Source organism: Octopus bimaculoides, chromosome 14 (genome assembly GCF_046866305.1).
Source record: "Octopus bimaculoides isolate indiv1 chromosome 14, ASM4686630v1, whole genome shotgun sequence".
Taxonomy (NCBI): domain Eukaryota; kingdom Metazoa; phylum Mollusca; class Cephalopoda; order Octopoda; family Octopodidae; genus Octopus; species Octopus bimaculoides.
In genome coordinates this window covers 48,349,816-48,370,874 of record NC_142941.1, presented here as the reverse complement: position 1 = coordinate 48,370,874, position 21,059 = coordinate 48,349,816, and the positions used below count along the sequence as shown (strand labels likewise).

Genomic DNA, 21,059 nt, shown 5'->3' with positions numbered 1-21,059 from the left:
TTGTAACTATATTAAGACATCTGAAAGTTTCATTTTTTTTGTAGACATTTCGAATCCACTTTGCTCAAATTGTTGAAACCCTTCAATAACAAATTTTCTTCTTGCTTTCTTGTATTTATGCATTGCAAGTTCACCTCCCTCCACACTCATTAACCTACACATCCACCTCTCCTTGATCCTCTCTCCCCTTTTCTCTCATACTCACCTTCCTCTACCTTGAAGGTATCCCCTGACGTCTCTTATCCTTTCTCTCTTTTCAACTGTTCCTGTTCTTCTATTCCTACTCTTGCCTCTTGGTAGTTGGTGGCACAAAGCCACTGCCTTCACCACTGCAGCTCTCCCTCAGTCCAAGGGTCTTGTCTTGTGAATTTCTTGGTAACCTCACAAGGGCCACTATTACAAAGAAAAAAAAAAAAGCACCTGGTACACAGTGTAATGTGGCTGTCTTTACGAAGAGCATCTAACTGTCGAAACCAAAGCTGACATTTTAGCTCATCCCAGGTGTTCTGGTTCATCAGATTCCACAGTATCCTCCAACCCATGCCAGCATGGAAGACAGAAGTGAAACTGGTCCATTAGACAGAATCACTGAACACTTCCATGTTCAGGTGTCTCAAGTTACTTCTTTCTAAATCAGAACTTTTCAAAATTTTCACACTGGTGACATACATCTTAAAAATTTATTTTGCCTTCACTCATTTTTAACAATTCAATGCTACCCGTGGTCATGAGTGAATCATGTCTTACATAGTTATACAAATTTACTTGATTTCATGACACACCTAGGAATGAAGGACAATGAACTAAAATGTTGTGGCACAATTTTGAAGCTTTCCATCGTCATCATCAATTAACGTCCGCTTTCTATGCTGGCAAGGGTTGGAAGGTTTGACTGAGGACTGGCAAGCCAGAAGGCTGCACCAGGCTCCAATCTGATCTGGCAAGGTTACTACAGAAATCAAAGTACAATCATCAGCAAAGTCACGTAGAATCTTTGGTCTTTTTCTTTGATCTGAAACTTTGCCCTTTTGGATTTAGTAGTCCTCCTTCTGTGCAAAACTGGAATCTTCTACCTTCATGGTAATCCCTGAAAGCATGATGGAGCACCACTGAAAAGATTATGGAAAAAAGTGCAGGGGTTAAAACACATCACGGTTCGGTTCCAGTGGCAACAGAAAATACTTCTCAACATTGGCTACTAGATGTCACTATTGCCACCATTCCTTTATGCAGAGATACTATTTTCCCTTATTTTATTAAGAAGAACAACTTTTGACAAAATTTTTCAGACTGTCTCACTGTAGCAAAGGCCTTGGTCAAGTTGACCAAGTAGAGTTGATTTAATAGCAAAGCCAACACCATGAATTCTTGGTCCATCTGCTGGCTTTCCACTCCCCAAAAAAGGATAGCCATTTACAATTCTTGTAATTCCCGTGTCTGCAAGCCTCATTTACTTAATGTAGCAATATCAATTTTATAGAAGTTGAAGATGGCGAGCTGGCAGAGTGGTTAGCACGCCAGGCAAAATGCTTAGCGATATTTTATCTGTCATTATGTTCTGAGTTCAAATTCCACCGAGGTCGACTTTGCCTTTCATCCTTTTGGAGTCAATGAATTAAGTACCACTTGTGTACTGGGGTCGATCTAATTGAAATAGGAAATATATGTATGTTCACTGGGTTTGTAAATGAGAGCAAAGCTACAGGAAACCAAAAGACGAATGATCACAAGAAGCAGTCAGCTCCCCTACCCTAGTCGTTACTACTCCCAATGTAGGATTCCTCATCATACAGGTGACAGGCACAGCCGTAAGATGCATTACGAATCTGTAGCAATTGGAAGGGCATGACCCAACTCAAACATTAACAACTATGTGACATGAGGGCTAAGGAGAAATGAAAGTGTCACCTCTGGAGTTTGCAAATGGCCACTATACTGATAGGTAACTGGACAGAATAAATTTACAATCTATAAATGTCTTTCAATAACCAGTCACTCATCTGGGAAGGCCTTGAAATCAATGTTACCATCTGGGGACTATGTGTGTCCCAGTGATAATAAAAAGACTCAAAGGAGGCCTGCAACCAAATAACTTTACTGAATCAGTGGAGGGAAAGATACCTCTCATTTACTTGACAATTTATGCCCCACATTGCAGAAATCACAATGTAAGTATATCTCAAAGCAAACTCTTACACTGTTGTACCATTGAATTACAAATAACGCTTATCTTTTATGCTTGGGTGACCCTACAGCTTCCAAGAGTTCAATTGTATTTGTCTTTGCTTAGATAAAATGACTAAATTGTGGGTGTTAAGTCCCCATGAAGGGGTCTTTCTAACTTCTAAGATGAAATTTTAGAAATATTACTTCATTTGTGTGTAATATCTATGGTTAAAATTTCATCAACAGCCAAAATATATGAATTTTCATGGGGGTTATGGCCCTTATGCAAAGAATATAATTTCCAAATTTCATAAAGATCCATTGAGTAGTTTTGGATCATTAAAAATGACTAAAATTTGAGAGTTAAGGCCCTCATTAGGGGGTCTTAGAATCCTTATGAGAAGTGGAAACTTTGAGAATACTTCTTGATGTGTGTCGATTACCCATGGTTGAAATTTCATCAACATCGAAAATTTATGAATTTTCATGGGGGTTCTGCCCTCTTTAGGCCATCTCAAATTCAAACCAAACATACTGCATTATACCCGCCCTTATGCATTGAATCTAAGTTCCTAATTTCATTAGGATCGTGCAGTAGTTTTCGAATGTATAAGTAACAAACGAACACACATAATGACATTGACTGGATCTTTTTTAAAATGGGGGCCACATTTTTCATTAACGAAACACTTTGAAACTTGGAACACTGGTAGAATGTGTCATATAAAACATCTTTTTCTCTTAGTCTTCTTTAAAAAAAAAAGAAATCCATAAGTTATTCCATGTTAAAGTTGTCGTATTTCTGTAATTTCAACCAATCACTGACGTCCATTCAGCCGATATACATTAAGTGCCGACTACATAAACAAACGATTCTGAAACAATTAACCTTAACCCTAACCCTAACCCTAGAGTTAGGGTTAGTGTTAAAGCAAATTTAAAATGAAAAAAAGCAAATAAAACGAAGGTATGGAGATTAAATACGCTTTACATCGCTTAATCAGCCAAAGGAGTAAATATAAACAACTGAATACTTGTCAGTGATTGGGTGAAATTATCGAAATAAGACAATTTTTTACATGAAATAAATTCGAATACAAAAATATTTTTCTGTTCTATAACACAAAATAGATAAGTATACGAAGTTTGAAAATCTTTCCGTACCAAAAACACTACGTAAAACATTAATGAAAAATGTGGCCCCCGTTTTAAAATAGATCCCATTGACTTTTATATAATAGATATGAATATGCACATATACATACATGTATATATGTGTGTATTATATATATATACACAAACACAAAAAGATAGATTGATAGATCCAACTGAGTGGGCAAAAAAAATATGAGACACTGCCTAGTGCTTTTTTTAAAAATTTTGATAAGCCTGGTACTTATTCTTCTTGGCAAACCAGTAAGTTATGGGGATGTAAATAAACGAACAGCAGTTGTGAAGCAGTGATGAATGAAGTCTTAACATAATTACGTTGAGTGTATACTTTATTGTGATTAACAAAAGGCACTACGAGGAGCTTCTCCATTTCTAGGATCTAATGAATATATCGCTATATCAATTGAACCCATGAAGTGGATTGCCTCACTGCAAGGACATTAAAGGCGCTGAAACCACTTTCCAAAATTACTCACTTAAATTAATTCACAGTACATTAAATTTACGTTTCCATTGAACTGGAATTGGCTTACGTAGTGACATAATCTTCTTCAGGACCGCCTTCTTATACAAACATGTCACATTTCTACGTTCTTTTACTGTTTCCACTTTATTTACAAGTTTTTGGCTATCATGAAATATCTGATTCGAATTCTACACAATCTCTCACGATTGCGGTGCTTGTTTATCCTGACATTGTTTTACAGAATATTTCATCACGATTCCTTTCCGTTACAATTGACACAGACACTCTGAAGAACAACTGGCAATATCTGAATACCAGGTAGTTTTATTTTCATATATAATAACATTCTGACATGTTTACCCGGCGCGGCTCGGGGTTAAAATGGCATTGTCTTTTTTGTTTACTCTTTTACTTGTTTCAGTCATTTGACTGCGGCCATGCTGGAGCACCGCCTTTAGTTTGGAACAAATCGACCCCAGGACTTATTCTATCGGTCTTTTTTGTCGAACCGCTAGGTTACGGGGACGTAAACACACCAGCATCGGTTGTCAAGCGATGGTGGGCGGACAAACACAGACACACAAACACACACACATATATATATATATACATTTACATATATACGACGGGCTTTTTTCAGTTTCCGTCTACCAAATCCACTCACAAGGCTTTGGTTGGCCCGAGGCTGTAGGAGAAGACACTTGCCCAAGGTGCTACGCAGTGGGACTGAACCCATGTGGTTGGTAAGCAAGCTACTTTATTTCATTAACGATTTGCCATGAAGGCATTACAAAGAGGGGACGATCAAGGAAAGACAGACAGACATAAAGTAACTGCGGGCTGGACACAGACATTAATGGGATGAAAGGGATAACAAAAATGATGAAATAATAATGGGAGGGGCACCGGCGCCCGCCGACCGATAACCCCTCGAAAACATTGTTCGATAAGTTCAAATAGTGTTCAATCAATAAATCAAAAAAATTTTTAAAGTTCAATTTATCATCTTCATCCGGGCCACCAAGCAAGCTTCTTACCACACAGTCGCTCCTGCGCCTATACTTATTCCATTTTTTTTTCCAAGTTCAAAATTGTTTTCACTTTGTTAATCGTTTTACAAAATCAAACTAGAAAACTGGACAAAACAGCACAATTGAAAAAAGGGAAAGACTCCCCACCCCCACCCCGCCTCATTTTCTCCCAAATTTGTTTATTTAATTTTTTTTTTTTTTTGCCAAAAACCTCCGTTTTCGGATATGGAAGTTCCGGAAAATTGCCAAAAAATGGCATTGTTAAATTCCTCGCCCTGCCCTAATTCTTAAATTTTGACTTTTTCCCCCAACCCTAACCCTAACCCTAACCCCATGACCGTAACCGTAACTACAGAAATATTTTGAAATTTTTGTCAGAATCGTAATCTCCGTATTTTTCCGCATATTTAGAAGAAAAAAAGAAGTAAAAAATGAAGGAAATGCGTGTGGGGGTAGGAATTTAAAAATGGTGATTTTTACTAAATGTTTTCCTATTTTCTAGTTCTACCAAAGTACAAACTTTGGCTTGTGGGCTGTCCCCTGTATATCTGAGGATTGGTGGAACTTTAGAAGACTTTCTCTATTTTCATGATGATTCCAGTGCCTTAGAAAACGTGAACAACCACTTGAAGCCATTTAATATAACTGGTAGGATATCTTTTATTTGTTTCAGTTATTAGATTGTGGCCATACTGGGGCACTGCCTGATATATTATTGATATGTATTGATGAATATAGTGAGGATTGAAAGCAGTGTCATGGCTGAACACTTCGTTTATTTTTTATGTTTTAAGAGTTAAAGCAGGTCTCACGATCATTTTTAGTGGGCAGGAATGTGGGGGAAATTATTCTCAGACTGGACCTTTGGCCGGAAACCCCTGCTACAGAGTGGGTTTTGTTTAAAGTTTATTGTTCTAATAATATTAATTCCTTACAAAGGAATTATTGTTGATAGGGACACATAGCGGGTACATAATGGTTTTAAATTGGGAATTTATAAAGATTTGACATGTGTTTAGACAAAATAGTTATTCTAGTTATTCAATGATTTCCTTATATTCATTAACAATTCATGTTTTATTTATCTATTTTATTTGTTGATTTGAATTTAAATGTAATTTGTTTATTAACTGTTTCTCTTATATTTAGGCCATCAGATTGATGAACTCTTTAAGTTTACCAATTCTGTCCACTGGGATGTTGTTTTTGGTTTGAATATGTTGAATCGGCAACATGGTAAATGGAACGCTGATAATGCAGTGAGACTGCTTCAGTATATTGCTAAGAAAGGCTACCCTGTCGCTGCCCTTGAATTGGGAAATGGTGAGTTACTTCAACCATATAGTAGTGTCATTTTGCAGTTCAAAGTATTCCTTATGAAACAGACAGACTCTAAAAGATGTAGGGAAATAAACATCATCATGATCGTTATAATCCTTTGATGCCTGTTTTTCATGCTGGCATGGGTTCTATAGCTGGATACCCTTCGTAACACCAACCACTTTGTGCCACCAGCACTCGTGAGGTCATCAAGTGATTTGTAAGACAAGAAAAGAGAAGGGAAAAGCCCCTCCCTCATCCCCCACCCTCCACTTGAATAAGTGGGAGAAGTACTCAAGAGGTGGGATAAGTGAAAATATGAAAGTGAGACAAGCACAGGTGCTGCCTTACTATGCAGGAGATACACGGTTACCCCAACATTATATAAGAGTAGGTGGGAAGAAGAAAGAAGATGTTAGTGATGGGGTGCCAGAGTAAAGCCTCAAGGAACAAAGAGGTGGACGTAAGAGAGAATAGAAACAGTGTATTAGGGAGTGGGGTATAAGAGTGTGAAGTGGGGATTAACATGGTTAGAGATGGGGGTGGAGGTGACTGTAGTGAGATGGAAGTGTGACTTGATGGGAAATATGAGGGGAACGGGTTGGAGTAAGGTGAGGGAGATAGAAGTGGGTCAGGGATGACAGATCAGGAAGTAGGGGACGATGAGCAAAGGTACATAAGAGAGAAAGGGAACCAATGCGGTGCTTTTGTTAATTTGAACTGAAGAACATGAAGAGGAGGTTTTCATTCATGGTTTCATCATCATCGTTTAACGTCTGCTTTCCATGCTAGCATGGGTTGGACGGTTTGACTGAGGGCTGGCAAGCCGGAATGCTGCACCAGGCACCAATCTGATCTGGCAGAGTTTCTACAGTTGGATGCTTAAAAAAAAGATATATCTGAAACTGTTAATGTTGAGCTCCAGATTGGTCCCCAAAAAAGAGAACAAAACACACCTATCACTAAAGGCCTTCCAGCCATGCCTTGTCCATCATTTGATACATCCTGGATTACATTATTCAATCTGCTCTTTTTTTTCTTGAAATGGTAGGTGCAATTTAGGATAGGTTTGGCTGCTAATATCAGCAGGTCAAACATCTGCATGGCAGCTCTCTCGGCTCATATTTGAAACTAATTTCTGTGCTTTTAGCCATTTAAATTCAGATATGAAATAGAAAACTCGAAATATCTGTTTAATTATATCATTAACAAAAAATAATCCTATGTTTTGCAGAACCAGATGTCTACCAACTGATTCTGCCTCACAGACCAGATCCAACGGTCTTAGCAAGTGATGTTTCATATCTTCGTTCTATCATGGATCAGATACCACATTTAAAGGGGACGAAACTGCTGGGGCCTGATGTCACTAATCAATGTGTTACTCAACCGTCATATAAAAATTTCTTTAAAAAGTAGGTTTTTTTGATAAAATTCTGTTAGATTTTTAAGATTATTTTACAGATTTAATCTTTCATCTTTTACTTGTTTCATTCATTAGACTGTGGCCATACTGGGGCACCGCCTTGAAGAATTTTTAGTTGAATAAATTGACCACAGGACTTGTTTTTTAAAAGCCTAATATTTATTCTATTGGTCCCTTTTGCTGAATCGCTAGGTCCTGAAGATGTAAATTCATGAACACTAGTTATCAAGCAGTGGGCAGGTAGACAAACACATACACACACACACAATACGCTTCTTTCAGTTACTGTCTAACAACTCCATTCACAAGGCTTCGGTTGACCTGAGGCTATTAATTAAAAGACACTTGCTCAAGGTGCCATGCAGGGGGACTGAACCCAGAACCATGTGTTTGGGAAGCAAACTTCTTACCACACAGCTACACCTGCACCTTAATGTTATATAGAGTAAAATATGTTGATTATTATTAGAAATGTTACCAGCTAATTTGCATGTATCAATTGTTCTTTTAATACAGGTTCACTATCAGTTTTCTGGCAGCCATTGATCTGCTCCTCCCTCTTTTAATTCAGACTTGATTATGTGAGGTACTTAAAATTTCCCATGACCATTACTAACGTGCATTCCACAATGAAGCCTTCATGGCACACATTCACTAGTATCGTATCATGAAGGTGGAAACACTTCCCCCTTTAATAATATCATGTGGTCATGTGATTGATCAAACTATTGGATGTTGTTATACATCACTGGTTACAGTGCACTTTGCATCATTTTTTAAGCTTTCAAATGATGCTACTCAGCAGCTGGCTAGGTAACCAGCCTAATCGGAAGAGGGTCGTCCGTCGCAGGGTTGGCACCCATTTACAGCCGAGTGGACTGGAGCACCATGAAGAGAAGTGTTTTGGCCAAGAGTACAATGCATTGCTTGATCTTGCCCCAGCTGAGCTTTCAATCATTTACTGATCAGATCGGAATCAACTTGCTGCCACACCTTATTCCAGATGAATCTAGAAGCAGCATTTATCTTGATAAAATCATATCGCTTCACACTTCACTTTTCACTCTATTCTACACCCCCCCCCCAACCTTGAACCTTTGATAAATAGCAGCTAAATCTCCTTCAAACTACACTCTACTCTTTAAAAAGAGAATCATTTGATAATACAGTCTTAGATACCCTTTACCTGAAAAATAAAGAGACTGGATTGTCATGTCTGGGATGCCTTTGATTAGTTCTTAGGTCTACCAGATCATGGACGATCTGGGAACTAAACAACATCTGATCCTTTGACCCCCATCCTCCTGATGGAGAGACATTCTTTTCATTTAATCCAAGCACTGATTATTGGTTTCACGTTTTGGCACAAGGCCAGCAATTTCAGGGGAGGAAGTATGTTGATTACATCGCCCCCCCCCTTTCGTTACTCAACTGGTACTTATTTTATCAGCCCCATGACAAGCAAGACTGACCTTGGCAGAATTTGAACTGAGAATGTAAAATTGGAAGACACGCCTCTAAGCATTTTACTCGGTCTGCTAATGACTGTGCCAGTTTACCAAACTGTAATTCTTGCAATCGCAACAACAAAAAATGGTCATTTCATCTCCAGCAATGCCACCTTTTGTTAAAAATACTGTCAAAATTGTAAATGAATTGAATTCCTCAAACATATTTTGTTTTATTCTTTTTTGTTTTTTATTTGACAGATACCTGGATGCAGCCCACACTTTCTTGGATGCTGTTACCCTACATCAGTATGTTATTGAACTTGTCTTATATTCTTAGCATTTTAAGGTCTGTAATTTCATGGATGGATGATATTTGGATTATGCACGATGACGATATATTTATATCATTTAATGTACTCGGTATTTAATTAAGAGCTTCTAATAATTTCTAACCATTAAGACTTGTGGTTATCCAGGATCTATAATGGGCCTTGTGTCTCCAAGCAACATTTGGGCTTTGAACTCATGGGTTGTTCTATTTGAAAATTATGATGCAAATACATGAGAAACGACAAAAGACGAGGAGAAGGTAAATGCAAAAGAGTTGAATTAGAAGAAAGAGGTGGGGGGTGAAATCAGAAAAAAGAAGGGAAAGAAAATGAGAGTTACGTCCCCTTTGACTGTAGACTTAAAACCCAGTAAAACCTAAAATCAGTTTAGTTGCCCCCTGAAACAGTTTCTTAAACATCCCTGTTTTCTTCCAGATATTATCTTGATGGCAAATATGCCAAACTTTGGGAGTTTTACGATATAGCAGTTATGGACAGGTTGGAAAATGAACTTGCTTCAGCCAATGATATTTTGAGAAAGCATGCTCCAGGAAAGAAACTTTGGCTTGGAGAAACCAGTGCAGCCTGGGATTCTGGTTCTGTTAATGTCTCCAATTCATTTGTGGCTGGATTTTTGTAAGTTATTTTTTAAAGATTTCTGGTAATTCTTTTATTTATTCTCTTTTCATTTTTGGCATTCATTGAAAGCAGTGCTTCAGCATGGCCTCAGCTCTAACAACTAAAACAGACTAAAGGTATGTCATATAAAAACCAAGTATGGAATCAACAAGAGAATTTTCACATTCTTGTTGAGTCTGCTAAAAACAATAGCTAATTGTCTCTCATTAGATAATGTTGTCCTGCAAACTTGTAAAACTATGGGATGGTCATGGCTGGAATAACTTTGATCATAGGTCAGGAATGACCTAATTCTAAACAACAACAACAAGTGGTGCTCAAGCATAGCCACAGCTGAACGGAGAAACAGCTTAATTGGCCGTGTATTGATCGGTTACATATATTAAGGCAGTAAGCTGGCAGAATCGTTAGCATGTTGCGCAAATTGTTTAGTGGCATTTCACGTGTTTGTATGTTCAGAGTTCAAATTCTGCTAAGGTTGAATTTGCCTTTCATCTTTTTGGGATCAATAAAATGAGTACCGGTTGTGTACTGGGATAAATGTAATTGACCTTCCGTACTCCCCCGAAGTTGCTGGCCTTGTGTCAAAATTTGAAATCAATATTTCATATATTATTAGACATTGAATAAATTATATGGGAATCATTTTCTGTCTTTCTGAAGTACAAATCTCATTGATTTTATTCTGCAAGTCACAAAGAGTTGATAATCAAAGAAGTATTGATTATTAATTGTTGAGTTTAATTTCTAAACATTTTATCTTGTAGGTGGTTGGATAAACTTGGATTAGCTGCTAAATACGGAGTTGAAATTGTGATGAGACAAGACTTCTATGGTGGAAACTATGGACTAATCCAGTTTAAGAATCTGGATCCAAACCCAGTAAGTGATTGAAGGAATTAAAACTGACAGTCCACTGGTTACGACAATGAGGGTTCCAGTTGATCTGATCAACGGAACAATCTGCTCATGAAATTAACATTCAAATGGCTGAGTGCTCTACTGAAATATGTTACTCTTAGCGTGTTTCTCAGGGAGATTTAGAATGACACAGAGTGCAACGAAGCTGACCCTTTGACATATGAATACAACTCATTTTTGCCAGTTGAATGGACTGGAGCAAGATGAAATAGAGTGTCTTACTCAAGGGCACAAGACACTGCTTGGTATCGAATTCATGACCTTGTGGTTGTAAGCTGGACACTTTGACCACTTGGCCACATATGCCAACATTGTATTTAAAACAATGTCTTCATGGCATATCTATCAATTGTTATGGCTGGTGTCTGACTGTTGTCCGCATCAATCTTTTCAGACAATTTGAGCCTTACAAGTCAACTGATGGACTTGTGTAGTTGTCAAATAGTAACAAAGACATTGAAAGAGGCCACTCAAAAGTCCTTCAAGATGATAGGAAAACAATTTGGACCCAAATAAAAGAGTAGGGTGGAAGTGGATTGTGACCAGTGAGGAATCAGGACATCTAATTCCTACAATGTCATCCCTTTGTTATTTCTGCAATGTTACTCTATGTTCACTGTTGTATCTCTTTTTTGTTTTGAGATTTCCTGAAATTTTTATTTTAAATTTAAAAGAAAATGAAGTTTATAATATTTTAGGTCAATAAATTTCTAGATACAGGCACCAATACTATTCAACAGTTTTACTGACTTCAACCGAGTGAAATCGTAGTCATGGCTGATGCTAGTGCCATCTGATTGGCACCCATGCTGGTGTCATGTAAAAAAGCACCCTTCGAGCGTTGGGCCTCACGGAGGCAGTAACAGGTGTCCAAGACCCTTGGCAATATACCATGCTTGTGTTGACCTGCCAAGCCAAGCGAGACCATAGCTGTGGCCGATGCCAGTGTCAGATCAATGGCACTAGTGCCGGTAGCACATAAAAAATACCCACTACGCGCTTGGAGTGGTTGGCGTTAGGAAGGGCATCCAGCCATAAAAACCTTGCCAAATCAGACTGGAACCTGGTGCAGCCCCCTGGCTTACCAGTTTTCAGTCAAACCGTCCAACCCATACCAGCATGGAAAGCAGACGTTAAATGATGATGATGATGAATTTGAAGTAAACTGTGGACCACTTCGTAACTCTTGAGTGATAATGTTAGTGTTTTGGTATTTCTGAGATGAAATGATGGGCAAGAAAGAGTTTAACCAAAGAGCTGAGGAGAAAAGAAGACCTTCTTGAAATGAGAATGCATGGACAGTTTGAAAGGAATACACAAGATGTTAAGGATAATACATGGCTTGAGTGAGGGGATTTGAAGTGTACCACCGAAAGCCTGATCATTGCTGCACAAGACCAGGCTCTTGTTACCAATTCAATGAAGTATAACATCTATAAAACTTCTGATACCCAGAAATGCAGACTCTGTTGAAAGAGTGTGGAAAATGTGACCCACTTGGTAAGTGGATGTGAGAGCCTTGCACAAAAAAAATACAAGCGCCACCACGATAAAGTGTGTGTGTATTTTCATTGGCTCTTATGCCGTAAATACCAATATGAAATAACGGAGAACTGGTATGAGAATGTACCGAGTATAGTTATGCAGGAGGATGGAAAAGTAATGATACTCTGGGACTATGATTTTCAGACGGATCGTGTAATCAAACACTGTCGGACGGATATTGTCATATTGAATAAGAGAGACAAGTACTGTCAGATGCAGGTTCAAAATTTAAAATACACAGAAATTCAAAATTTTAGCTGGAATATTCTGTGTTCCTTTCTAAACAAAATGACATCAATTTTCACTACTCAATAATGATGATGATAATAATAATAATAATAATAATAATAATAGTAATAATAATAAAGTTTGGTATATTCATCATCATCATCATCATCATCGTTATAATTGTTAAGGCCATAAAAGACTGAATATTTCTTCTTTTTAAGGATTATTGGTTGAGTCTCTTGTTCAAGACATTGGTTGGTGGCCCAGTTTTTGAAACTGTTGCCTTAGATCCTACAAAACATTTCAGAGTTTATACACATTGTACCAACTTACAAAGGTAATCTCACTTTCTTTTATCTTTTTGTTTTTAACCCTTTTTTCCTTACAATAAAAATGGGATGATCACAACAGTAGCTCCCATGCTTTGGCACAAACTGTCAGAGAAACAACTAATAACAATATATGAATGACTATATTTTCTCAACTGAATAGATTTAAGGAACTGTAGATCAGTGGAAAGAAGAAAAAAAAAAGAAGAAACATAAGAATCCATTTAAAAGAGTGAAGATGTCTTTGAGAAGAAATGTTTTCACTTCATGGTAAAACTTTATTAAAAGCCAATATTTGTTACCAGCATTTTGACCAGAACCCCACTGGTCCCCTTTAGACAATGAATTGCAGATATTCAGGCTGCGCATTGGTCACCTCAATCTCATCAGTGTGGGAGGCTTAGAAATTATTATAAGTGCTGCCCCTTTTTTACTGACTTATAAACTAATGAAAATAATCTCATTGTGTTTTAATGTCTATCTTTCATGCTGGCATGGGTTGGACAGTCTGACATGATCTGATGGGTCTGAAGACTGCATTCTGCTCCAGTGTCTGCTTTGGCATGGTTTCTATCATTCAATGTCCTTCCTAATGCCCACCACTTTATGATTAAGACCCTCTTTAACTGAGTGGGGGCAGCTTAGTGCTACAGGAGGAAAGGTCAAAGTATAAGAAGGGGCCACAATAGGACAGGTTCCACCTATCCATAAATTATATAATGTATTTACAGTAATCCCTCGACTATTGCGGGAGTTATGTTCCAAAGCCTCCCACCGAAATAAGTAAAATCTAAAAAAATATAAATACCTATTGGCTGCAGAAACCCGGATACACTGAGGAGTCTGCGATTTAAACTTACATATATTAGCCAGAAAAATACTGTTTAGGATTTAGCTTGGTTCCTTTACGTATTGAGTTCAAACTGTACCAGAATCAACTTGGCTTCTCAAGTATCCCCAGCGCTAATAATACAAAAACTGCTATTGCATTAGAACCACAGCTGACTGTGGTTCTAATGTAACCACAACCACCACAACAACAACAACAACATGTACATTAGAAAAAGACTTGCAAATAAACCACCTCAATATATGTTTTATTTCCGTAGGACAAAATATGGTCCTGGTGCAATAACCGTTTACTTCCTGAATGTATTTTCAAACAAAACTGTAGCCATTGATTTTCCTAAATACAGTAACCAAATTGTTCATTTGTACCTGTTGGAACCTGCAGATGAAATGGGTCTCAAGTCAAGGTAAGTGCTACACAATTTAATCTTTTCTTGTAGAGTGATAAAGTTGTGGCCTGTATGGTTTATTGAATATTGTTTGATTAGGATATTTCACTCTATCTCACTTTGGCAATGAAAGGTAAATTTGGTGAGATTGTGAAGATGTAGGGTCAGAGGCAAGAGATAAGTGGGAAGGGATCCTCAATCAGACTCTTCATATGCAATCCCTGTGGGTGAGTAATAGTGAGAGCAGGGATGGGCATGGTCGTACTCTGAGCTGAGAAATAGATGAAGTAATTGAGGCAGTCAGAGCATGTGACAGGATAATTAATATGAGACTAGTTACAGGCAATTCAGAAGCGATAGCTATTTCTGCATATGCTCGACAGGCAGGGCTCCCAGAACCGAAAGATCGCTTCTTTCAGAATCTTTTGCACACTACCTCAATGATGACTGACAGTAACCTCATTATTATGGCTTTCGACTTCAATGTACAGTAGCCATCAAAATTAACCGGAAAATTTAAAAGACTAATTGGCACGAAATAAAACCATTGCAATGATTCTTTAAATAAAAAGAATTTGTTCAATTCTTTTCTGTTGAACAAAACTGGTTTGTAGTTTCTTCCTTCGTGCTTTGGTGAAGTAGTTTTGCCTCTTGCCACCTTCACATTATTTCATGGAAATACTTATCAAGTAATTACTGAATTTATAATGAAATGTTCAGATGACAACAATATTTGCTGTTTGTGTACATCTTCCTCATTTAACTTTCATCTTCCATGGGTTGGATCCAGTGTGTCAGAGGATTGTATTGTGCTCCACTGTCTGTTTTGACATGGTTTCTATGGCCAAATGCCCTTTCCAACACCAACCACTTTACAAAGTGTACTGGGGGGCCTTCTTTCATAACCTTGACACTAGTGAGGTCACCAAGTAACTCAGAAGACTAAGATCCCCTTCCACTGAATGGGGCCACCATAGAGAGGGATACAGTTTTGTACTAAGGTGATGAAAGGTTTGGAATATGAAGGAAAGGGTCCAGAACAAGATTTTGCTATGGAGGAGATACACTGCTACCAGCAATATAGAAAAATGGGATTTAAGAGAGATTTGATTGTTATTTCTAGCAAGTTAACTTTTAATTACAATTCTATGTTAATGTAAATATTATGAATGAAGTGGGAGGAAAGTTAATTAAGCCCAAAGAGAAATTGAAGAAGCACCTCTGTTGGTTTATGCTTTCAATGGTTTGACTTGTGTCGATTCTGTTTGAACTTTCAATATTTTATTTTTTAGGAATGTCAAGTTAAATGGAATCCCACTTCACTTATTAAATAACAACCAGTTACCTTCTTTGAAGCCGAAACCACAAAAACAACCAGTCCTGATACCACCGTTAACATTTGGCTTTATTGTTCTTCCGAATGCCAAAGCAAGGCCTTGCTATATATAGAAAAGGTATTGTCCTAAACCATTTAAAGAGTTCTGTGATGAAGAAGTCCTTTCTAAGCAAATATTTACACTTAATTCTTAGCTGATTCCACAAAACAATTCAACTAAATTTGTACATAACCTTCATCATGTCTACATAACATTTTTTAAAATCAATTGCCGGATCCTGCCATAGAGATATGAAGACAATAATAAAAAAATAAACAATAAGAGATTTATAATTCTTGATAAACGCAATCTTTGTTGTTATCTATACTTGTCAAGAGTCCTTGACTCTCAACTTGCTGGTAGAATGGTACAGTAGTCAGAGTCATGAGAGTCGAGAAAATGGGAAGAGCAGAGAAGTTAGTGGGTAAAAGTCAGAGGTTTGCCTCTGTTCTCCATCACAAGGATTAGAAGTGTGGGGTGTATAGAGGGGCGAGGGGCAAAGTGACGCTTTTGAGACCAGCTCTGGGTTGTGACTTAACCCCCACAAAAGAATGAAAGCAAAGTCGACCTCAGTAGAATTTGAACTCAGAACGTAAAGACAGACAAAATACCACAAAGCATTTTGTCCGGCGTGCTAACGACTCTGCCAGCTCACTGCCTTACTTAAGCTTAATAATGACAGATATTTTATTAAATTCCTCATTATTGTCAATTAAGTGAAATAAAGGCCGCATATATCAACAGAAATAACAAAAAGGTCAAAGCAAGAAGTACGGATTGATAGCAACCCACTTCTTTTTCTTCTTACAGAAAAAAGAAACATGGAAATGATGCAGGAAGCATATCTCCAGGATTGGTAACAAGTGCAAAATAAATGCCTTCGAAACAACCAGAGACATTGAACTGATGGAATATATAAAAATGGTAAAGATAGAGAGAAAGAATGTTTTAGCAAAGCTACTCAAGAAGTGAAGTAGATTTGTGAAATTCAGTTTTTCGAGTTTGTGCCAGGGTGTGGAGCCACTAATGCTCTTGTTTTTACTAAGGCAACAATGGAACTTCTTAACCAAGGATCTTTATATTATTGAGTTGGAGAAGGCTTGTTGTCAGATGAAACCTTGATGAGGGGGCGTCTTGTGACAGCCATGAAAGTCATGTATAGGGACGTTGTGAGGAATTTAGCCTGCAGCTAGATGTCTAACAGAGCTTGGTTTTAAGCTATTTCCTGTTTTGTAGAATGTAAGGAGTTGAAGACAGATTGTAGTTCTCATTGAAGAATTAAAGAGTTCTTTATCTGAAAGAAAGGACCAGAATTGAGAGGCATGGAGATATATATTGCTGTGTTGCAAACCAGTTTAAACTAGACCATTGTAGAAAACCAGAGATTATGATTAAAAAAAAAAAATGATGATAATGATGATGGAAGGAAAAGCAAGGTTTGTTTTCATGTTAAACACATGGGATACCTCGTTAGACTAAACTAATTAAAGCAAAGACCCAATGAGGACAAATCATAAAGTTATGTTACTTTGGAATTATTTAAATTTGTCTTGTTTTTCCTCGTGTTGCATTTAAATATGTCTCATTAGGTTTTACTAAATATTTCTTACACATTAAAATCAGTCATAGTGTTGTTATGTTGTTTCTTTATGTCATGTCCTATTTTAAGAACAGAAATAGCTATTTTTAAATTCATTTAAATTTCAGAGAAAAAAATAAACATTAAAAATGTTTTTAATTCTTTTATTTCTCCATAATAATTTGTTAAGCAATGTTGTACAGAATCATTTAAGAGTAATATAGTCTAACATTGGAAAAAATAAAATTTGATTCAAAAAGGAAAAAAAAAAAACATATTCATAACAAAACAGAATAAACAATAGCTTTTTCTTTTTCATCTTTGAAAGATACTTAAAATTATTAATAACAAACAACCCCATTTTTGGCCCACAATAGGAGAGAGAGAGAGAGAGAGATGAAGAAAGAAGCCTTTTTTTTTATTACCAACAACTTTATTGACAATCTAAAAATAGAATGTGTGTGTGTGTGTGTGTGGTGATCTGAATAAAATCTAATAAAAATCACTTTAATTTTCCTTGTTAACAATGGTCATTGATGATTAATATGATAATTAAGAGATGTTTTAGAATAGGCTTAATGTAATCAAACCATTGTTTCTAACGTAATCATGGTGTTATAAGCTGATAGTTTAGTAATGTCTTGCTTAAATCTAAGTTTTGTTGATTGTTCAAAATATATATTTGTATTGTTTTATGAAATAATCTTTCTTTCTGTACTTTGAAAACTAGATAAATATCCTGATAAAAAGAGTATTATTTAATTAACATCTAATACCAATAAATTGAAAAAAAAAATGTAAGTATAGTTTTTATTAAATAAATTTAGGAAAAATATTTAAGATGAGAAACAATAATGGTATTTGCTTCTTGAAAAAGAAAATAATTTTAGAATTATTTCCCCACCAATTGAAGTCTAAGTTGAATTTTTACTTCCTTTTGTGCAAGTGATGAATAATTAATTAAAAGTTATTCTAAATAGATTTTAAGCCATCAAATATTAAACTAAACACACACACACACACAAAATAAATCACAAAACATTTTATACGCATTGATTGAAATGTTTATCGACAGGTAAGATGATATCACAGTATGGATTCTGAAGGTAGTCTTATAAATATCATCATCATCATATTTATTACAAGAAATGCAGCCATTCTCTCCTCCAAAGCACAGATTCGTTAACCTACTTAATAATCTAATTCTGGTGAGAAGGGGTGGGGGCGGAAATCAAAATAGACAAAACCTAATTATATGAACATTTGGATAACTAAGACAAAGTGTTTGAAATTACTGCCAATGTTAAAGTCTGGTAAAGACTGATATTTCTAATGTTTCCAAAGTCATTAAAGAGGGACAAAAGGTCTAAGAACTATTTACAAATAAAAGGAACTTTTCAAGGTGGAAAAAAAAAAAAAAATGATTGCTGTTTTGTTACTAAATGAGATCCAACAGAAACAAGCGTCAGATTCACTTTTTTAAAGCTCAACTGTCAACAATTTCCTGATTTGTTCTGAAAGTTTATATTTGAAAATTTTTTTTTGTTTTAAATATTGCAATATATATTGGTAAGTCATCTGTGATATTCAATATGAATTATGAAGTATCAATTTTAGATGAAATAATTAAGGTTTCCAATCCTTATTTTATAAATATAACTAATTAGACAAGGGAAACCTTGCTGTTCAAATGGCAGAATGCCTAAGAATGGTATCATGGCAATGTATCAATTAAGATGACGAAATGGAGAGATAATGCGTTCTAATTTAGGTACAAGGCCAGCAAATTTAAAGGAAGTCGGTTAGCCAGTGCCATTGAGTCCAGTATTTCACTGGTACTTTATTTTATCAACCCCAAAAAGATGAAAGACAAAGTTGACAATGGCGAGATTTGAAACCAGAACAGAGATCCAGAAGAAATATTGCTTGGCATTTTGTCTTCCATTCTAACAATTCTAAAAGCTCATCACTGCCTTAAATAGGAAGATACCAAAACTGAATGAGATTTTGTGACTCTTGATAGAATGAAAATGAGAGTACTTATCAGATATTTATATATATGAACCAAAATCTTTTTAAATGCTTTTAAAACACAAAAAAAGAAAAAAATTAGAATAATTTTTTTTCTTTTTCTCAACTTGGCAGAGATTCTAAATACTTTTTGCTTTAATGAAAGAAACCAGTGATGCTGATCAACTCTGTCTCATAAAAAATGTAAGAACTGTTTTAGCAGACATGGATATGTTATTCTAAAAGATTACTAAAAACGTAAAAGCTCTTCTGTAGTAACACCTAAGAAATGAAACAGGGAGAAGAAGAATGCACTCGAAAAGAAATACCGTTTCTGAAAGAATGTCAAATAAATTATGCATAGAAAAGGTTTAAAAAGAATAAAAATAATAATAAATAAAACGTACATATCACTCCCCCTACCCGACCCCACCAAAAATCAAGATTAAGATGGAAACGAAGATAAATTATTTTGACTAATTTTAATGGTTATTCATATTTTCTGAACATTTACCGATTATCTCCCCCTCGCTTGCTCTTTCACCAGATGTGTGTATTCATATATATATTTACATACATCGCTACATTTATAGACACTCACACATTCACAATATATATATACATGTGTGTATATAAACACACACACAATCACACATACACACACGTATTCCACACTCACATACATACCATCACCTATGTATATATATATATAAATAAACACACAGACAGATGTTTGTGAGTTTTGTGGTAGTGAGTTAACAAGTTGAGGGCGGCAGTCCAGGAGCAGAGTTTGAAAGTAGCTATTATACGTAGCAACGAGTAAGGTGCAACTAGAGAAGTCTTTGAGAGAAGCAACATCAGAATCTGACAAATCTCTTTTCTTTTTTTTGTTTCCTTAAGAAAAAAAAAATTCAGTAACATTTTCTTTTTGGAATTGAAAACTATTTCTTTTAAAAATTCTCACACATTATTTCAACCATATATATATATATATATATATATATACATACATATACATATATATATATATGGACCTCTTTGTGTGTATGTGGGTGTGTGTGTAAAAGAGAATATTGGTATGAATGTGTAGATGTATGTGTGCATATATGAGTGATTATGTGTGTAATATACCTTCATATATATATATTCATGCACACACAGAGCTAAATATATACACAAATACATCTATCTACAAATATATATATATATATACATACATACATATATAAAAGGAGAGAGAGAGAGACCTATATATGTATGTACACACACACACACACACACACACCAAAACATACATGGACACAGATTTCTAATTAACTATTATTCTCAATGAACTTCCGCCCTTAATGCAGAATTGTTGTTTTGATTCTGGCCTTCTTGTGTAGCACAACTTGCAACGATTGCTGCACCTTTTCCACTTCCATCATGGGACAGCATCAGACGAAACTGGAAAAGGAAAAGAAGAAAACTAGAAATAACTAAAACTCAATTTCAAAAGACATCTTAGCATCCGGATTATTCTGTCAAAAGGGTTTGCTTATTTTTAATCACATTGGTTTTGTTTTTTACAATTAATTATGCATTATTTTATAGCTTCAAGATTTCAATGATGTGATTGTTTATTTTTAGAATGATATTGCAGGGTAGGTGTGAGGGGTCAGATCTGGCCAGTTTGAACATAAAATGGTCAGAATATTTGGATTGGATATGACCAGTTTAAATGCTAAATGGTCAAGCCTTTCATTACAAAATCCACTGACTTTATTTTGTTTAACTTTTTAAATAAAAATTTTGTAAAATAACTAATGAAGCTAATGCTTAAAACAGAATTG

General features: G+C 36.0%; 2 protein-coding genes across 5 annotated transcripts in view; one reads left to right on the top strand and one right to left on the bottom strand.

The window, feature by feature from the left end:
- Positions 1-3,614: 3,614 nt before the first annotated feature.
- On the top strand, positions 3,615-17,371 carry LOC106878007 (heparanase). Of its 2 annotated transcripts, XM_052972887.2 has the most exons (11): positions 3,615-4,123; positions 5,339-5,484; positions 5,986-6,159; positions 7,391-7,571; positions 9,292-9,339; positions 9,798-9,998; positions 10,769-10,883; positions 12,917-13,032; positions 14,134-14,280; positions 15,555-15,716; positions 16,449-17,371. In XM_052972887.2, exons 1-10 carry the CDS (start codon positions 3,915-3,917, stop codon positions 15,709-15,711), a joined length of 1,494 nt encoding a protein of 497 aa, XP_052828847.1. In that variant the 5' UTR covers positions 3,615-3,914; the 3' UTR covers positions 15,712-15,716; positions 16,449-17,371. The 2 variants fall into 2 exon arrangements, with proteins under 2 accessions (XP_052828847.1, XP_052828848.1); XM_052972888.2 differs by lacking the exon at positions 16,449-17,371 and having other exon boundaries at positions 3,884-4,548; positions 15,555-15,942.
- Positions 17,372-18,708: 1,337 nt separating this feature from the next.
- LOC106878013 (hexokinase-4) overlaps positions 18,709-21,059 on the bottom strand; it is a 64,103-nt gene continuing 61,752 nt past the window's right edge. For all 3 annotated transcript variants that reach the window (XM_014927093.3, XM_014927091.3, XM_014927090.3), the window contains one exon: positions 18,709-20,673. In XM_014927093.3, the coding sequence (XP_014782579.1) occupies positions 20,554-20,673 (120 nt within the window). In that variant the 3' untranslated portion in view covers positions 18,709-20,553. The remainder of the gene's footprint in view (positions 20,674-21,059) is intronic.